This window comes from Glandiceps talaboti, chromosome 17 (assembly GCF_964340395.1).
Source record: "Glandiceps talaboti chromosome 17, keGlaTala1.1, whole genome shotgun sequence".
NCBI lineage: Eukaryota > Metazoa > Hemichordata > Enteropneusta > Spengelidae > Glandiceps > Glandiceps talaboti.
Window position 1 is genome coordinate 21,682,209 of NC_135565.1, and position 22,150 is coordinate 21,704,358.

Genomic DNA, 22,150 nt, shown 5'->3' on the forward strand with positions numbered 1-22,150 from the left:
ACATGCCATTAATTCCAGATTCTCAAACATTCTATTATGACATTGTAATAAAATATGCATTTTTGTCTCATTAAAATTCTTTTGGCGTTTACAAAAGGACAATTTTGAGTTTTGACTTCTCTAAATTGAAAGCTGATTATATGTATGTGGTAAAAGTGTAAGTGTATGTTGTAACAGTTGATTCCAATATCTTCTTTAACTGTGTGAACAGATATGATATTTAGGACTATGTAGAATGCGTAGCTATTACCAAACAGTAATAAAATAATAATACTTTATTTGTCTATAGCGACTTCCATCAACACAGTAACAAACCGATTCACAATAAAATATATAACAATTGATTTAAAAATACAATGATAAAAGTAAGACCAGTTCGACTAATGTAAAATGATAAAAAGAATGATATGGACAACATTTCGATGATTCATCCATAGTGCTTTTGGAAAAGGTACGTTTTAAGAGATGATTTAAAGGAAGCGACAGATGGTGAAACTCTCATTTCTGTCGGTAAAACATTCCATAAAGTGGGAGCTGCATTAGAGAAAGAGCGATAGCCAAAGTGCTTCTGTTGCCAGTCCACGTGCTCCAAAATGGGTGCGGACGCTGAGCGTGTCAACCGTTTTGGAATGCGAACTGTGATCAGATCAGTCAGAAAGATAGGCGGGTGCTTGACGGTGAAGGTCCTGCCTCACTGGTGTGATGTGCTTATGCATTTTTGTGTGTGTGACAAGACGTGCAGCAGAAGTTTGGAGCAAGTGGAGTTTAACAGTGAATTGATAGACTTACATGTATATATATATAACAATAACTTGTGTATTTTGTGTAATACAGCTCTACTTCTCAGTATTGAGCGCTTTTCCTTCAGTTTATGACTTACCTCTTACACTGAATTAGTATATATATATATATATATATATATATATATATATATATATATATATATATATATATATATATATATATATATATATATATATATATATATATATATATATATTTGTGTGTGTGTGTGTGTGTGAACAGTCTTTGCATTTTTTATTTCAAATGGAAAATGAACACTGAAAAAGATATATTCAATTGGCAAAAGTGGTTGGACTAACACTAAGAGTAGCTTTTCTGTTGGATGAACGATTTCTAAACACTAATTAAATCAGACAGGTTATTTAATATAAGATTAGATATTCAGAATCTTTCATACGATACTGGATATCTTTTGAGACAATTTTGTATCTTTTCTTACAATGATCGGAAGAAACAAACACATTGTTATCTTTGGCCAGAAAATTTCTCTAATTGTTCCTATAATACAAACTGGAACATATCATGTCAGGTCGGTCCAAAGAATAACTTAGAAATTAACGTGTTTCTTTAACCTGTCAGGTCATCTTATTTTGGACACGGTGGACTGCACGAACCCAAATGGCGGGAAATTACCTCAGAATGTTGACGTCATGCTGTCTGACTTCGCTGGAGGTGCTTCTGGATTCCCAATGACATTTCATGGTGGTCGATATACAGGTGAATCAACGATCTAGGATTCCCTTTTTGGTGTGACAATTACCGGGGTCAATTAGAATTACGAGTAACAACACTATACTAAATGTACTAATGGAATCAATGTACATTTCTGCATATGTATTAACAACAACAACAACAACAACAACAACAACAACAACAACAACAATATAAAAATAAAAATAATGTACCTTTACTCTATAGCATTTAATTAAAAAAATCTTTATGTGCTTTAATTGCAATACAAATGCAAACATGATTTGAAGGATCTGTTGAAAAGATAGGTAGTTTTGAATGAGTGTAATAATGTTACTGAGCGAAGACAGGTTGACAGTTATGCTAAATGGTATATGATATATTCATTGTACTTGCTATGCATAAAACATAACTTTGATTAACTGTTAGAGTGACATACTTTCGATTTCAATTTTGTGGTTTATATTTTATTTTATTTTATTTTATTCATTTGTTTTATTTTTCAGAGGAATGGAAGGCAAATTTTATAAAACGTGAACGACTAAAACTCCTGTATTATAAGACACAGATTGTACGTCAAGTTAACCCTATAGTATATTGTCCCTTCGCTGGCTACTTTGTCGAAGCTCACCCATCTGATAAGTAAGTTAGCCCTCCAAGTGTATTGTTCCTTCACGTTGTCGAGGTTCATCCTACTGATAAGTTAACCCTACAGTATATTGTCGACGTCCCTTTCGCTGGCTACGTTGTCGAGACTCATCCTACTGATAAGTTAACCCTACAGTATATTGTCGACGTCCCTTTGATGGCTACGTTGTCGAGGTTTATCCTACTGATAAGTTAACCCTACAGTATATTGTCGACTTCCCTTTGATAGCTACGTTGTCGAGGCTCATCCTACTGATAAGGACATTCAAGACATTTTGATATAAGAAACCAATCAATATCTAATCTACAGGACAAAGGAAATATATCAGTCATATCAAATTTATGATACCGCAAACGGTGTTTCACCTGAATCAGTAAATATTCAGATGAGATACAGTTTTATATTACCATATAGATGATGACATAATTACATTTCCTTTGACAAATATTGACAGGTAATGTATAATGGCATTGTTTGAATATGATCAATTTATAATTTAATACTCCTTTCAAATTATTTAATATTAAAGGTACATAAAGGAAACCAATACGAAGAATGACCCTACAGACCTGAATAAACTCATTAATAAATTTTCACCAAATATCAGAACATGGACACCGAAACCAGGAGCTACATTGGATCTGGGAATTCTACTTAAGGACACAAAAGACCCGTAAGTTAGTTGCAAACTACACGTAATGTGTTGACATTAATTCGTTAATAAATTGTGAATAATAATTGTGTCGTCAAATCACTTGTTTTAGCATGCATGCATGCATACATACATACATACATACATACATACATACATACATACATACATACATACATGTACATACATACATACATACATACATACATGCATGCATACATACATACATACATACATACATACATACATACATACATACATACATACATACATGTACATACATACATACATACATACATACATACATGCATGCATGCATGCATGCATACATACATACATACATACATACATACATACATACATACATACATACATACATGTACCGTACATACATACATACATACATACATACATACATACATACATACATACATGTACTACGAAGGTCAATTCAAGCTAAATAACGATGGTACGATAGCAATGCACGATTAGCCGACATCTACATCGGATTTTAATCAGATTGACATACATACATACATACATACATACATACATACATACATACATACATACATACATACATACATACATACACACATACATACACACACACACACACACACACACGCATGCATACATACATACATACATACATACATACATACATACATACATACATACACACATACATGCATACATACATACATACATACATACATACATACATACATACATGCATACATACATACATACATACATACATACATACATACATACATACATACATACATGCACGCACGCACGCATGCATGCATGCATGCATACATACATACATACATACATACATGCACACACACACACACACATACATACATACATACATACATACATACATACATACATACATACATACATGCATGATACATACGTACATACACATACATACATACATACATACACACATACATACATACATACATACATACATACATACATACATACATACATACATACATACATACATGCATACATGCATGATACATACATACATACATACATACATACATACATACATACATACGTGCACACACTCACACACACACACACACACATAATCATAATCATATCATAGCGAGATATATTCTTTTTACTTTTCTTTTTTTTAAAATATAATTATGTTTTGTAACGACAATATTTCAAGTAACCTAGGGTATACATGGTTTTTATTGTTTTCAGTTCTGCCATTCAAGCTCCACTGATTGGAACAAAACTTCTTAAGGACAGGTAATATGATTATCCCCTAGTACCATGCAATATTTAAGTAATACAACCATACCCTGGGTATATACCAAGAGTTTTTGACCCGTGAACGAAATATATGCACGAGTGATATTGAGTTCACTGGTCAAACCGATTTGTATACCCCCCCCCCCCTTGAGAGGGGTTATCGCTATTATAGTATACCAGCATTTATACTACGGCTAGACCGACCTGGCCAATCAGAGGCCTTGATTTCGGTTGGTTATATGGAGCCATAACCCACTCTTTCTTAGGGGTGTGACTTATCCGTTTGAGCCAATCACGCCGTAGTAAGATAGTACAACTCGTTCGGTAGGGTTATGTGTCAAAAACTCGGGGGCTACGACCCCTCGTTTATTGGCACATAGCCCTCCCTAACGAGTTGACTATCTAGTACATTGAAAAAAATCGAAAACAAGATAAGAATTAACAATTTATGGTTTTCGTTTGTGTCGAATATGAATTATTTGCATAACAATGAAGCTGCTCTCAAGACGGTTGATCTGACGCGTATATCACACCAAATTACAAGTACAGTTATGAATAAATCACTTGTTTAACTCAAGGTATTTACTTGAAATGTTTTTATACGGCATACTTCGTGACTAGGTGGCGTGACACGTGAGGAGATAGACATGACAGTAGGTTGATTAATAGTCCTGCTTGCGTATGGAGTAAGTCTTCCCCCCCGATGGCAGACAGACAGATCTCGACAGACAGACAGACAGACAGACAGACAGACAGACAGACAGACTCAGAGCATAAGCAACTAAAAATTAAGAAAAGTTCATGTAAAGGACGTTTGATTATTCGATATCTCAATGACTACTGATTCAATATGATATACTTACTGCAAATTTATCATTTGAGAGCAAACTTCTTCATTCTAGTTGGGAGTTCGACAAATACCTCAGTCGAATCAATGCATATGTATACGATGAAATATTTGCATATCCTGAATGGATTGAGTTCTATTACAAGTGGTGTGGATTTAAGAACTACAACTTGGTGCTGAGGGTGAGTTGAATAACATACAATAATCAGTCAATAGGGAACTTGCAAACCTGCCATCTTGAATCACAATTAATGAATTCATGGTTAGCCTGACCTTTATAGGAGGTTTATTCTATTGATTGCTCCACATTAGGTGTTTTGATAACCACAGACAATCCCATAGTCCTTTGCCTCTGAGCATGCTCAGTCTGGATTGCAAGTTCCCTATTAGAACGAGTGAAGCAGGGGTGTTGATCATCTTTTCAATGGGACATTTATTCGTATTTGCCCTATTTACAGTGAAGTGTTAAAATATTTAGTTATATAGTTCAGCAAAATACGAATCTTGTCAATACACAATCTTTACATAGGCTTTTCCGGATTAAGGAAGAGTGTGGTTCAATATCATTTATACTGTTTTGTAGGCAAACGAAAGTGCTATGTATACATATATGAATACAATACACCCGGGTAACAATTAAACATACAAAGCGGACTGGTTTCTAAAAAAAACACCAAATTGGATGTCGATTAGAGTAGATTTGTTGTAGAATGATTCAACGTATATTCTAATGTACATTGAGAAAAGGTATTTACAAATACACTATTTACATGTTTTCATTATTCATTACGTACGTAGCTTATAAATGGGTTCAAAACATCACCATCATCATCACCACCACCACCACCACTGCCACCACCACCATCACCATCACCATCACCACCACCACCACCACCACCACCATCACCATCATCATCATCATCATCATCACCACCACCATCTTCATCATCATCATCCTCATCATCATCACCACCACCACCACCACCACCACCACCACCACTGCCACCACCACCACCACCACCACCACCACCACCACCACCATCATCATCATCATCATCATCATCACCACCACCACCACCACCACCACCACCACCACCACCACCATCACCACCATCATCATCATCATCATCATCATCATCATCATCATCATCATCTTATTGTCTATCTAGATGATAGAGACAACAGATGATTTTGAACCAATCGAAGGTGGCTATGATTATCTAGTTGACTTCTCAGGAGATGAACCAACGTTTCCAACTAAACGACCGCAAAGAGAACACAGCTATCTAGAGGTATGTATACTAATACCTGTATACATGCAATCATGCACATGCGTGTGTATGTATGTGTGTGTGTGTGTGTGTGTGTGTGTGTGTGTGTGTGCGTGTGCGTGCGTGCATGCATGTATGTATGTATGTATGTATGTATGTATGTATGTATGTATGTGTGTGTGTGTGTGTGTGTGTGTATGTATGTATGTATGTATGTATGTATGTATGTATGTATGTATGTATGTAATGCATGCATGCATGCAATCATGCACGTGCGTATGTGTGTATACATGCATGTATGTATGTATGTATGTATGTATGTATTTATGTATGTATGTATGTATGTATGTATGTACGTACGTATGTACGTACGTACGTACGTACGTATGTATGTATGTATGTATGTATGTATGTATGTATGTATGTATAACCATTTTGAACCATTTTAATTTAAATGTATACACATTAATGTGTCGACGAGAAACAATTGGTCACTACTACAACTGTCAGGAGATGAACCAACGTTTCCAACTAAACGACCGCAAAGAGAACACAGCTATCTAGAGGTATGTATACTAATACCTGTATACATGCAATCATGCACATGCGTGTGTATGTATGTGTGTGTGTGTGTGTGTGTGTGTGTGTGTGTGTGTGTGCGTGTGCGTGCGTGCATGCATGTATGTATGTATGTATGTATGTATGTATGTATGTATGTATGTATGTATGTATGTGTGTGTATGTATGTATGTATGTATGTATGTATGTATGTATGTATGTATGTATGTATGTAATGCATGCATGCATGCAATCATGCACGTGCGTATGTGTGTATACATGCATGTATGTATGTATGTATGTATGTATGTATGTATGTATGTATGTATGTATGTATAACCATTTTGAACCATTTTAATTTAAATGTATACACATTAATGTGTCGACGAGAAACAATTGGTCACTACTACAACTGACAGCTTGACGATTTGTTATTCCAAGTTCAGTTCTAGAAATCAATATATAAGTTTCATCTCCGGGACATCTTATGACACAGAAGTCGGACACTGCTTTAGTCCATAAGATTATTACATGTAGTAATTATTCTTATGTATTTCCCCTCTGTGTCTATCATTCTCACTCACTCACTCACTCACTCACTAACTCACTGTTTGTTCCTCACCCATCCCACTCCCACTTGCCTCAATCTCTATCTCTGTGTGACCCTCACACCTCTTATTCACTTCTCATTGTCCTTATCTGTACCGCTTTGCCTCTGTTCTAACCTCCCCTTCCATCCAGATACGTAATAGAATTGGAGTACACCGACAGACAATAAAGACTGGTAATTTCTGGGATGATCTTTACATTGGATTCAACAACCGTATCACACGGACACCAGACACATTTCACTATCTGTAAGTATAGGTATCACACGGACACCAGACACATTTCACTATCTGTAAGTATAGGTATCACATGGACACCAGACACATTTCACTATCTGTAAGTATAGATATCACACGGACACCAGACACATTTCACTATCTGTAAGTATAGGTATCACACGGACACCAGACACATTTCATTATCTGTAAGTATAGGTATCACACAGACACCAGACACATTTCACTATCTGTAAGTATAGGTATCACACGGACACCAGACACATTTCATTATCTGTAAGGTATCACACGGACACCAGACACATTTCACTATCTGTAAGTATAGGTATCACACAGACACCAGACACATTTCACTATCTGTAAGTATAGGTATCACACGGACACCAGACACATTTCATTATCTGTAAGTATAGGTATCACACGGACACCAGACACATTTCATTATCTGTAAGTATAGGTATCACACGGACACCAGACACATTTCATTATCTGTAAGGTATCACACGGACACCAGACACATTTCACTATCTGTAAGTATAGGTATCACAAGGACACCAGACACATTTCACTATCTGTAAGTATAGGTATCACACGGACACCAGACACATTTCACTATCTGTAAGTATAGGTATCACACAGACACCAGACACATTTCACTATCTGTAAGTATAGGTATCACACGGACACCAGACACATTTCACTATCTGTAAGTATAGGTAATACACGGACACCAGACACATTGCACTATCTGTAAGTATAGGTATCACACGGACACCAGACACATTTCACTATCTGTAAGTATAGGTATCACACAGACACCAGACACATTTCACTATCTGTAAGTATAGGTATCACACGGACACCAGACACATTTCACTATCTGTAAGTATAGGTATCACACGGACACCAGACACATTTCACTATCTGTAAGTGTAGGTGTCACACGGACACCAGACACATTTCACTATCTGTAAGTGTAGGTGTCACACGGACACCAGACACATTTCACTATCTGTAAGTGTAGGTGTCACACGGACACCAGACACATTTCACTATCTGTAAGTGTAGGTGTCACACGGACACCAGACACATTTCACTATCTGTAAGTGTAGGTGTCACACGGACACCAGACACATTTCACTATCTGTAAGTGTAGGTGTCACACGGACACCAGACACATTTCACTATCTGTAAGTGTAGGTGTCACACGGACACCAGACACATTTCACTATCTGTAAGTGTAGGTGTCACACGGACACCAGACACATTTCACTATCTGTAAGTGTAGGTATCACACGGACACCAGACACATTTCACTATCTGTAAGTATATGTATCACACAGACACATTTCACTATCTGTAAGTATAGGTATCACACAGACACCAGACACATTTCACTATCTGTAAGTATAGGTATCACACAGACACCAGACACATTTCACTATCTGTAAGTATAGGTATCACACGGACACCAGACACATTTCACTATCTGTAAGTATAGGTATATCACACAGACACCAGACACATTTCACTATCTGTAAGTATATGTATCACACAGACACATTTCACTATCTGTAAGTATAGGTATCACACAGACACATTTCACTATCTGTAAGTATAGGTATCACACGGACACCAGACACATTTCACTATCGGTAAGTATAGGTATCACACAGACACCAGACACATTTCACTATCTGTAAGTATAGGTATCACACAGACACCAGACACATTTCACTATCTGCAAGTATAGGTATCACAAGGACACCAGACACATTTCACTATCTGTAAGTATAGGTATCACACAGACACCAGACACATTTCACTATCTGTAAGTATTGGTATCACACAGACACCAGACACATTTCACTATCTGTAAGTATAGGTATCACACAGACACCAGACACATTTCACTATCTGTAAGTATAGGTATCACACAGACACCAGACACATTTCACTATCTGTAAGTATAGGTATCACACAGACACCAGACACATTTCACTATCTGTAAGTATAGGTATCACACGGACACCAGACACATTTCACTATCTGTAAGTATAGGTATCACACGGACACCAGACACATTTCACTATCTGTAAGTATAGGTATCACACGGACACCAGACACATTTCACTATCTGTAAGTATAGGTATCACATGGACACCATACACATTTCACTATCTGTAAGTATAGGTATCACACAGACACTGGACACATTTCACTATCTGTAAGTATAGGTATCACACAGACACTGGACACATTTCACTATCTGTAAGTATAGATATCACACAGACACCAGACACATTTCACTATGTGTAAGTATATGTATCACACAGACACCAGACACATTTCACTATGTGTAAGTATAGGTATCACACAGACACTGGACACATTTCACTCTGTGTCTGTAAGTACATATTGGGACCTGTTGATTGACAAATTGACAAAAATCTCCCTGTGCTTGTGAACTGTGCTAATGTGTTCAACCATGCACGTAAAATATGTAGGGAATGTATCATTCATGTCTATAATAATCACAGTGACCATAGTATCGTGGAATGGATACACAAAAATAGCAAACAGTTGTTATAGAAAATGATATGTTTGCAGATAACAGAACCTGTTGGTAAAGTAATCCATAAACATTAAGTATGTATCACCTTGCATTGTGTTTGTGTAATTTTAATACATCGTATTGAATTTAGATTTTGGAATCATATGCAAATCCTCGTTTCGACGGATCCACCGGATTGGGAATCATTCCTTCGTGAACAAAATGAAAGGGGTTCAACACAGAAAGAAGTCTGGAAGCCTTCGGATCCAGCAATGATTGCTGGTATGTTTCAATTGCATAATACCTATTCATACATCTTTCGTGGTGTTATTTTCCAGGTACTTTCCATCCAGTTATTTTGGTTGAATGTGATGCAGCAGAGTTTGTGTCATTTGGTGTTCATATTACTAATAACTTATATCATAATATCATAACTAGGCAAATCTCATAAAGCTTGCGCAAGGTAGATTCATTTGTGACCAGCTGCCTCACGATGATATTGTAGATAGTGCCCTCCGCGTGGAGAATGTGCATAGCATATAGAATGAGCATGCGTAGTCATAGCACTGCAATGCATCCTTGGGTAAAATCACCAAAAACACATTGCATAGTATATAGGATGCGCATGCGTACTTGTCATTGAGCCGCTACGTGGCCACTGCATGGCCAATGCGTGAGCTGTTACTGGTTTCGTACCCATAACCTCAGTGCTCTGTGCCATATAATGATGCAATGACTTATAGAGGACACAGCACTTCGGCTACATCCACCAGTGAAGTATAGCATTTTACTGGATAGTAGGTTAACCGTGATAACATATCAATATTGTGTTGATTACTTTACGATAGAGTTGTCAGTCTGTACCAGATTGCAACACTGATAGTCCACATTCTTGACACATACACAGGCTACATCAAGTATTGTCCTCCCTACACGTATAATACAAACATTTTATTACTACGTCACACATATATTGAAAACATTTACTTTCGAGCTGGCTAGTAAAATAGACAAATTCTCCTGTTATTTGAATGACTAGTAAGTCGTGACGTCATAAAACTTTGTTTTCAATATGGATTAATTTCAGGAAATGTCACCCCAGTAAAGCCTACAGCACATTTTAAACTTCTTGGCATGGATGTACGCTACCTGTTACCCATCAGCGTTGGAATTGCTGCAATCATTACCTTGCAAGTGTTACAACGAAAGTAGGAAATTTAAGCATTAAAGTTTGGAAGTCTTTGCGACAATTTCAAAAGAACTGTGTTAGAATAAATTCTCAATTTTCAAAGGTGAATTATCTTGTTGATTTGATAGAATTGAAAGTTGTACAAATGGGGAACTTGCAAACCAGACTGAGCACGCTCAGATGCAAAGGACTATGGGATTATCTGTGGTTATCGTAATACCTAATCTGGAGCTACTGATAAAATTAACCTCCCACAATTGTCAGGGTAACTATGAATTGATTATTTGTGATTGCAAAAAATGTATCAACACTGTTTACAATACTAATTGATTAGTATTTATTATCACATTTCCCATGATGCAACATTCAACATGGCGGGTTTGCAAGTTTGCTATTCTAAACTGTGTTTGTGGGACCTATATACTTGTAAGACATGATGGTTTGATATGTTTTTTTTTATGTTTAGCGGCTGTTATCTGCATTTTTACATACTTCATATTTTACACAAAGTACAAGTCAAGTTCAAATTTAACAGTCTTTCAGCTTTTAATGTGTGTTTGTTATTCCGAACCTTTTAATTAAATACATTGCATTTGTGTATTGTATACATATTGTTGATAATTATATTGACTGTCCTATTGGCTGACCAATCGATGGATTAGTTTGTTGATTTTATTTTAGGAGTGCTTCGTTCAGTAAAGTAATCAATGTCATCATGTTGTATCACAGATAACAAAAGTTCCATAATTCATTAAATTACAACAGAATAGGACTTGTTTCATGCTTGAGATGCAATATCCGTTTTTTATGTATGGTACAAAATTTTAACTTGTCTGTTTGTTGTTGTTTGTTAGCATGGATTGTACGAAAAATGAAAAAGTACAGCTCATGCATTATAAGTTACGCTTATATATTCGAATCAAGTAATGACAAAGTTGAAGCATATGTGCTGTGCTTCTTCAACATGGCAGTGTCTTAAAATAATTAATCACCATATTTCAACCAAAATGCAACACTTTATTATCAAAATGACAACAACTTTGAATACAAATAAGCTGTATATGGAAACTTACACAGTACTTAAATTGTACATCAGAATTTTCTTATTTTTGAAAGTGTCAATATTTATAGCTAAAATGTTGTTGGTTTGGTATTTCACTCATGGGACACTATGTTTTTGACACAGAGATAGACATATTTCAACTCTAGACTAACAATAACAGAGACACAACAAACACAGCAGGATCCTTTGCCCAATCACATTGAAAATTGATAACCATTGCTATTCTTTCACAGTACAGGCTTCTAATGAAAACATTACAAATGGACTTGATGATTTTAATGGCTGCAATTATTTATTTTCTAACTGATAATCAACATTTCAACTTGACTACTTCTACATCCCCACTGTGCACAGCACCTACGTAATTGTTTCTTTTGATTTAGAAGTTGTTTGAGGGTGTGTAATAAATGTCATGTTGCATGAGTGAAACACCAAGCCTACATCATTTTCACTGTAAAACAGAACTTGAGATAATAAATATTTTTGCCTATAGTAATCACTGACTTATGATAAATATTGTTATAGACTAGTGTACTGTATTATACGGTACTGACTGGATTAAAACAACTTGGAATAAATATCACTGTATACAATAAATTATTTCAGTATAACACAACGTGTACACAGGAACATTGCAAAAACATAGCTATTCTAAAGACAATTATTTAGAACAAGGAAAGTCTTGTGTATTTAAAAGCTTATGAAATGATGTCATATGGAAATACTTCTGATTTCTGACATAATCTGTATATATTACATAAATGTACCTAAAAACATCAACTCTAAAATTATTAGTCTCATCATGAGAGAGAGAGAGAGAGAGAGAGAGAGAGAGAGAGAGAGAGAGAGAGAGAGAGAGAGAGAGAGAGAGAGAGAGAGAGAGAGAGAGAGAGAGAGAGAGAGAGAGAGAGAGAGAGAGAGAGAGAGAGGGGGGGGGGCGGGAGGGAGGGAGAGAGAGTCTGACCATTTGACAAGAGACTGGTCAAATTACAACAAATAATTACAATTATTATTTGAATTCTTCTACCCATTTATCCAGTACATTGCAATGATAACTTATCTAAACATTATGGCCTTTGAAAGAGGTGATGATGACATGCGAATAACAAAAATAAATTCATATAAATTACTAAAGATACTCTCAACATTGAGCATGTGATTAACAATAATCTAAAAACTACAAAGAATGGATAAAGAAAGAGTTAAAATTTCTTTCATCATAAACTTGGTTAAATTAAAATTCAAATACTTTATAAAAAATTTTAACTAGTGGTGTTCAGACCATGATAGTCTTGCCAACCGTACTGGCTTTACGTCTCTTGGTACTCCTACCAACTCTGAAGTCATCACAATCTTGACTGTTAGAAATCTCAAATTCAGACTGATGAGGAAAAAACAAATATCAAGTATTACTCAATTTGTTTTAACATCTTTTTGTAAATCAATTCATTGAAATATGCAATGCAAGTCTGAATTTACTATGGATTCTGTTACTGAAACATTGTTATTGATGCATGGGGCATAACAAAAACAACAACACTTGAACACCAACATTTGTAGAGCTGAGAAATCAAAGTGTGCATGGCGCAAGTCTGAATTTAGTATGGATTCTGTTACTGAACCATGGTGATTGATACATGGGCACAACAACAACAACAACATTTGTAGAGCTGAGAATTGAAATATGAAAGGTGTGTGTGTGGTATCAGTCTGAATATTGACTATGGATTCTGTTACAGAACTATGGTGATTGATACATGGGGCATAACAACAACAACACTTGAACAACAACAACAACAACAACAACAACAACAACAACAACAAAAACAGCAGCAACAACAACAACAACAACAACAACATTTGTAGAGCTGAGAATTGAAATATGGAAGGTGCACGCGTCACATGTCTGAATTTACTATGGATTCTGTTATTGAAACATTATTGATACATGAGGCATAACAAAAACAACAACAACAACAACAACAACATTTGTAAGCTGAGGATTGAAATAGACAATGCCTGGCATTTTGCTAATGATGTTAAATCTAATTCTACATTTGAATATACAACTGCTGTAGCAAAATGCCAGGCATGATATTGATAGAGCGAGAGCAAAATCCCCCCACAAGATTGAATTCTAGGCTAAACATTTTTGTAACAAAAGAAATTAAAGTTACAATTTCAGTATGAAGTGTTTATAATGTCTTACTTGGTCTGACATTGCCACCACAGTCCTGGCATCATCTTGTATCTTACGTTTCTGTAGTCTAGGACTATAACGTACCTGATAAAACATTAAACAAAGCTATATAAGTACGATGACCAATCAATTTGATAGTATGGATGGGGAATGGGATTGGGTATTTATTTTTGATTTTTAATTTATAAGACAACTTTATCATGGCATTATACTTGAAACAGCAATGTGAAACAACAATATATTTGCTTACAACTCAATAAATTGCAAAATGTTTGTCATTGTACGTACAAATTTTAACGCGTTTTTTTTTTATACACATTTGCATATAGCCACTTTAAAAATGACATGGCAGATTGTCGTGACATCCCAATGTCTATCATATCAGTACATGTCAAGTAAATTGTTAGAGTGCACCCTCCACCCCCAACAATAACAAATTATATTCAGCAGTGTATCACGACTTAGTATTTGTAATGAGGTATGGGAACCCAGGTTACAAAATGATGGAAACCACATGACAGGGAGTCCAACTTGTGAAGTTTTCCACACTCGTGTATACCATGATTTTGGTAAGGAATCCTGGTAATTATTGAAGTTGGAGAATCCACATAGATTTCACCTACTGCATATACCTTGTTACCAATTTTCTGAGCTAACTCAGTGCCGTTTATGAAATATTTTTTATCTTTCTAAGTAATCTGTTTGTCTGACAAATATTTGAATGATAAAGAAAACCATACTTACCCGTTCTTGAGATAAAATTTCATGAAGTCGTTGAGGTTTATTAGTTTTACCTGTCAGTGTAACTTTTGCAGATACATCTATTTCTGATGTCTTCTCTGTCAGTTTTTCAACCTGAAAGAAAACACAATTCAAATGTCAACCGTTTGTATGTGCACTGAGTAGTTCAGATGTGATTTCTTTTCAGCTTGTCCAAATGGAGTATTTTCAGCTTGTCCAAATGGAGTATTCCTTCGGCCTCTGGAAATAGCATGTGATTCTGGTAACTCACAGTCCCTCGGGGGTAATAAACGGGTGCTATGGCCCTCATGGCCAGGCAATGTGTTTTATAATATACCTCATGCTGTGAACTCGCGGTGGCAGACGACATCGTCAGAAGCTGACATTTTGACCTGACGTGAACTCGCGGTGGTCACATGACCATGTAATAGTTGATGGAACTATTCCCCTAGGGAAAGTCATTCTATTTTCCTATCACGTGACTTATTCTAGCGAATCATGGACAGCATTATCACTAGGTATATTACAAGTCAAACTATTACAGCCATCATGACCATTCTGTATTATACAAGATGTGAGAGGTTTCAAGGATAATGATTTTACACATTGTCACGTCAGTGCCGTAGGGTCGTATCTGCTATGCAACTGTATAGCAAATGCGACCTAATACTGCACTGACGTGACAATATATTCAGAGAGCGCCAATCAGCATATTAAGCCAGGCTATCATGTTACATTATCTTCATTTATACTTGTAAACCAAAGAGTCTTTAAACATGATCATTCTCACAATAAAACTCTACCTCATTAATCTTCGTCGTCATGCTACTCTTTTGTTTCAAACCTTGAGAGTCTTCCTTGGTCTGACTTTGGGTTGAAGACTGTGAGCTATTCATATCATCAGACGAAGCTGCTCGGATACAGTAGTTCTTGTATCCTTCATTGATAACCCTGTCTTTCTTTACTATCTTACCAAACCTGAGATACAAGTCAGTCATAAAATCATCACGTTTCAATATTTATTGAAATGTTCTTATCTAAAAATCACTGAATGTATGTCAAGTGTACCACACTTATTGCCTAGCTATGAGGGCACTAGTTGAAATCATTACCCATAATGCTGTTATGTAGCAATTATTTCCCAAGACTGAAAGCCAAGGGAAATAATTGCTACATAACAGCATTATGGGTAATATGACATTTACTTATAGTGCCTGAATAAAGCCTGGCAAAGTGTTTTTATAGAATACATCATATTCTCAAGGCAAATCACCCTATGACTTCAGGGCTACATGAATAGTGCCCTATGGAAAATAGAACACAACTAGTTCCCTGCTGTATGCAAATTGAGGTCACCATATGTCACTATAGCCCATATCATGTGACATAATCTAAGCCAATCACTGAAGGCTGTGTTAAAATGATGTTTTATAAAATAGTTTATGGCATAATGATTCATCTTTGTCGTACATAAATTAATCAACGTTTGGCAAAGTGAAAGTAATCTTAATGGATTTCATAGAACTTCATAATTTATAGAAAAAAGGGGTTATTATAACTTGAAGTGCATGGTAAAAGAAGGTGACTATAGTTCCTACCTTTGCAGTATGTCAGAAATTGCTTTGAAAGATGATTTTTAACATCAATCAGTGAAAGTAAGATGAAAAAATGACCGAAAAAATGAATTTAAATTTCTTGAAAAAAGTTGGATTGTTTCCTGTAGACAATTTAAAATCTTTATAGCGTGACTACTGTAAGTGTTGACTTTCTGTATGGAAAATATTTAGTGTTTGCATTGCAGAAATTACCTTTTCCCCTTGTTTGGAGCGACAATAAACTTCTCTTTCTGAAGTCTATTCACAAGTCCCTGTGCTACATTGAATTCAACTCCTAGACGCTTGGCAAAAGTTGGTACAACCACACGATTCACTTCAGTACAAGCTTGTAATGCTCTACGCCAAAGGCACATTGCTTGAATACTGAGTGGTTTCATTCCATATAGAATGAAGTCGGTTGGTTGTCTGTTCTCAGTGCTTGACTACAATGGATGAAATGAAAGGAAAGAGAATGGATAAAATGTTGGTAAAACCACATGATTCACCTCAGTTCATTGTACCCTTTAATTTAGCAGGCCAATGACACAATAGCTTAAATACTAAGTGTGCGTGAAAGTACAGAACAGTGACGACACTGTCTATGTATAAAATGTTGGTATTCACCTCAGTACAAGCCTGTATTAACATTCTATACAAAGATAGCTTAAATACTAAGTGTAGATGAAAGTAAAGAACAGTGAAGATGCTGTGTATAAAATGTTGGTATTCATCTCAGAAAAGCCTGTAATTTAAAACTACACCAAAAGATACACAGCTTAAATATCGAGTGTGGATGAAAGTAAAGAACAAGTTAATAAGTCATTAGTAAATGGTAGTCTAGATAGATCAGTCAGTTTTTCTGTGACAGACTTTTTTCAAATAATTTTTTTGTGCTGAGAATTGCTCCAAGCAATTTTCTGTTTCCAGTGGGATTCAAACCTCCCGACTGCTAATCCTGTGCGCTAACCACTACGCTACAGGGAGCCGACAGACTTACAAACTTACATCAGCACAGAGTTCACAGATGTGAGCATCTGGGACTTGATCTTCATCTAACATTCCAAAACAGATAGCATGTTGCCAGAAGTTACAACCTTCACAATTCACCATTAGACCATCCTCCTAGAAATAAAATGATTTAGAAATAGTGAATATTTAACCAAACGTGAAATAGAAAAGCCTAGAGACTACGACTGAATGTCAACTATGAAAACATGTCTTAAATTACTTGACATGTTCACTCCTTTAAAAGTTCACAAGTAAGAATTTAAAGGAGTACAAACTAATCAAAATTTTACATATTTAGGAGTATAAATTTTTGCTACATTCCTGAAAGGTATGCAAATATTCTTACGGTAGTGGCACTGCAGAAGCATACTAATCATTTGCAATAAGCTAAACAGGTATTTGGGAAATTCAAATATCCATCACCTTTTGACAATTAAAGCATATGATTTCATACATTTCCAATACGCCGTATTCTAGATACCAACGTTCTGGATATTTTGCATTGAAGATAACAAGAGGGCACTCCAGATTTGGCAAAGTGTGGGCTAAAAGTTGGTTATGGTAATTGATTTTGCAGCACAGTTATGAACAAAATGTTTGTATAATAAAACTTCTGTCTGTGTGCAGTTCTTGAAAGAGTATTACAGTAGTCACTGTAATCACTAAAATAAATTGTACTTCAGGAGCAACCTGAAAAATGACCATGTTTGCTGTCTTCATGCTACAATAATTCTTTTAATGCTCAACTATTCTGGTTCTCAATTCTGGCCCCAAAATGGCTTATGAACAGCACTCCTAGTGGCCAAACTCTGAAATCTTTTATCTCTCTGACAATCGCAATATATGTTATAAATCACAGAAGTTTACTGGTCATGACATATCATAGTTTAACTCACTTCATTGCATCCACATGGACATCTTACATTGAGTTCTTCTTGGTCGTCTTGGTTACTGATCTGAGAAGCTGGAGTAGATGCTGTTTCTGTTTTCCCTGTCAAAGTGAAATTGTTTTAATATTAATTCAAATCATCATCAAACCACCAGATATCTTTGCAGTTATAATTTATCATGAAAGCCAAAACTTGAAATACCAAATTAAATCTTAATTGTTCCACATTGTTTGTTCCGTGATTGTTTTATTTTAACAGTGATCAAGTGCTGCATCACGGAAGTCAGCAGATATACATATGTATAAGATGAACAATAATTATTCCTGACTCCTAAGTGCTTATTACCTTTATATAGTCATGAATATGTATTGTTCATCTAATGCCTATGTATGCCGGGTAACTCCCATTAGATGAACAATAATTATTCCTGACTCCTAAGTGCTTATTACCTTTAGATAGTCATCAATATATAATGTTCATCTAATGCCTATGTATGCCGGGTAACTCCCATTAGATGAACTATAATTATTCCTGACTCCTAAGTGCTTATTACCTTTAGATAGTCATGAATATATATCGTTCATCTAATGCCTATGTATGCCGGGTAACTCCCATTAGGAAACCACTGAACCAATGCAGCTGTAAATGTGATAAAAGTTTCAATTTTGTGTTTCCTGGCAATCACGCAAACTTTATGTGATGTTCGATGAAGGAATGACTCTCAGGAAACCAAAGTTTTTATGACATTCCTTTCTTCCCCTGGAGTGGTGTTCCCCTTTATCATGTATGTAGAAGTATTCTAAAATTTTGGTTTTGGTAACATTATCTCAATAACATTTGATACTTTCAAGGAGGAATGTTCATGAACTCTGGGTTCGTAGTACTGGAAAATAGCAAAACTACATGTAGCCTCAGCTGTCTGGACATGGCATTTACACGACTGGAGTACATCCCGACAAAATATCGGCAAAATTTTTTAACTTCAGCTTCTAAAACTTATTTTTTTGACTTTCTGTGTAGGAATTTACATTTTATACCCGGTTTTGCAGGACTTCCTTTTGGCACATCAAGGCATACTGCTGGTTCTTTACTCTTTTGACTATGTTGCTGCTTTTCTAAGTCCATCTCTTCCACTTTATTCACCAGGTTTGTTTCATACTTCAAGAAATATAGAATTAAAGATTAATACACTGAGAGACATTGTCTATCTAATAATTAACATTAACAATAATACATATACCATATATTATGACACTGGTAATTGAACCTTCAGTCTCGGCAAACTAAAAATATTGTTCTTCAATGTGGTAGATTACACAAGTGGACAATAGTGGTTCCTCTGTTGAACTATTCCAATCACTCAGTGATCAAGATAGTGTAAATATGAAAGTCTCAAAATACTACACAGCAAGTTTATGGAAACTGAACTCCTTCCTGAGACTCTAATTAAACAAACGTATCACAGTTGTATCAACATGTTTGTGACATTAGTTTTAGTTTGCAGGCTATCTTAGTAAAATGAAGGCTCAATTACTAGAGTAATACATGCTTAATACCCGTAAAGTCAAATAAAATTCCACAACTCTCCAGGAGTTTTTCATCAGTTTTCCAGAAGTATTCAGATCAACTTTCATCATTTTCAAGGAGTGTTGACCACTGAAATACATTTGTTATACATACCAGCTTTTAAGTACCTATTTCTCACCTATCTAATTGACATTTTATGATTACATCTATTCAATCATTCTATTCAACAATTGGTCTATTTTGTAGAGTGTCCAGGAGTCGATCGATCATATTTTTCCAGGAATCCTTTGAAAGACAAGAAGTTCCTAAGAGCGTATGAAGTCTGAAGAATATTAGTCAAATACCCCCCCCCCCCCCTTTTTTTCTTTGTTTGTTGTCGATGCACACATTTTGATACGATTTCTAATGTACAAGTGCAATATCCTATGTATTTCTTAAAGACCCTCTCCACTTCTGAGTCAGCAAAATGTCTGTGATAACAGAATCCTACGTATCTCATACAACACGATCCTATCATAGCAGCATACTTGAGTAGATTGTAAGATACGTCATCATTGCGCCACCCTCACCAGCCTCTCTCCCAGGTTGAGGTTTGACCGATGTATGAGGGCGCCCGTCACGGCGTAACTCACAGACTTCATACCTGTGATAACTCCTCCAGTTCAATATCTTTGTCATTTTCATCATCAAGACCTGTGGTGGTTACCATGGCATCATCATCATCTTCATTCTCTTGTCCTTCCTCCTCATTGTCAACATCTTCTGTTTCACCATCCTCTTTGTCTCCTTTCATCTCAAACTGTTTCTTGTCTGTTGTTATCCGTAACTTTACACTACAAAGGGAATAATTATTCTGTCACTATTAAAAGTCTTCTTTCATCTCAAACTGTTTCTTTTCTGTTGTTTATACGTAAATATACACTACCAAGAAAATTGATTTTGTCAGTGACTTTAGGTCATTCAGATTTCCTATTGATGGTACCTTGTTCAAGATAAAAAGCTCACACAGTGCACTACATCTATTTGAATCAGAGATCCAATGATTTCATATTTAATGGCTGACTTTATCGTCACTTCCTCCTAAGTTTAACTTCTGTTAATTACCATAACAATATAATCAGTCTGCAATATGTTTAACAGAAATTGCCTTGCAAGTCTTATACATCACTTCCTCCTAAGTTCAACTTCTGTTAATTACCATAACAATAGAATCAGTCTGCAATATGTTTAACAGAAATTGCCTTTCAAGTCTTATACATCACTTCCTCATAAGTTCAACTTCTGTTAATTACCATAACAATAGAATCAGTCTGCAATATGTTTAAGAGAAGTTGCCTTGCAATTCTTATACATCACTTTCTCCTAAGTTCAGAGCGATGCCAACTGATAAGCGAAACAGTGCAATGCAACTAGTTTATCTCACTTAATTAACATCCAACTTCTTTATGAACCAACGTAACCTTCCCCTTTTAATAATTAGATGACTAAGTAATCTATCTAAGTGTTGAGGAAACCAGTGACTATAAACAAAGCATCCATCCCTTTCAACGATTATGTGACAAAGTACTCTAACTAAGTGTTGAGGAAACCACAGTGACTATAATTATGCCTTCAACTGTAGTAATTACATTCACAATGCCAGGAGATATCTAACACATTGTTTCATCAGAGGGATTCACTGCTATCAAATAACATTACACTAAGAGACTAGTAAGAGTAAACTAATCTAGGGTTGATGTTTTCACTCAGCTTACATAAAAATGCTGAAAAATACAGACCA

The 22,150-nt window shown here is 35.8% G+C and overlaps 1 protein-coding gene across 2 annotated transcripts in view; it reads left to right on the plus strand.

Annotated features, from left to right (window-relative positions):
- Nucleotides 1-13,121, plus strand: part of LOC144448008 (cytidine monophosphate-N-acetylneuraminic acid hydroxylase-like) — a 25,564-nt gene extending 12,443 nt beyond the window's left edge. For both annotated transcript variants that reach the window (XM_078138151.1, XM_078138152.1), the window contains 9 exons: nt 1,384-1,521; nt 2,001-2,136; nt 2,673-2,816; nt 4,032-4,079; nt 4,985-5,111; nt 6,099-6,221; nt 7,500-7,615; nt 10,309-10,439; nt 11,245-13,121. In XM_078138151.1, coding sequence (XP_077994277.1) covers nt 1,384-1,521; nt 2,001-2,136; nt 2,673-2,816; nt 4,032-4,079; nt 4,985-5,111; nt 6,099-6,221; nt 7,500-7,615; nt 10,309-10,439; nt 11,245-11,369 — 1,088 coding nt within the window. In that variant the 3' untranslated portion in view covers nt 11,370-13,121. The remainder of the gene's footprint in view (nt 1-1,383; nt 1,522-2,000; nt 2,137-2,672; nt 2,817-4,031; nt 4,080-4,984; nt 5,112-6,098; nt 6,222-7,499; nt 7,616-10,308; nt 10,440-11,244) is intronic.
- Nucleotides 13,122-22,150: the final 9,029 nt, after the last annotated feature.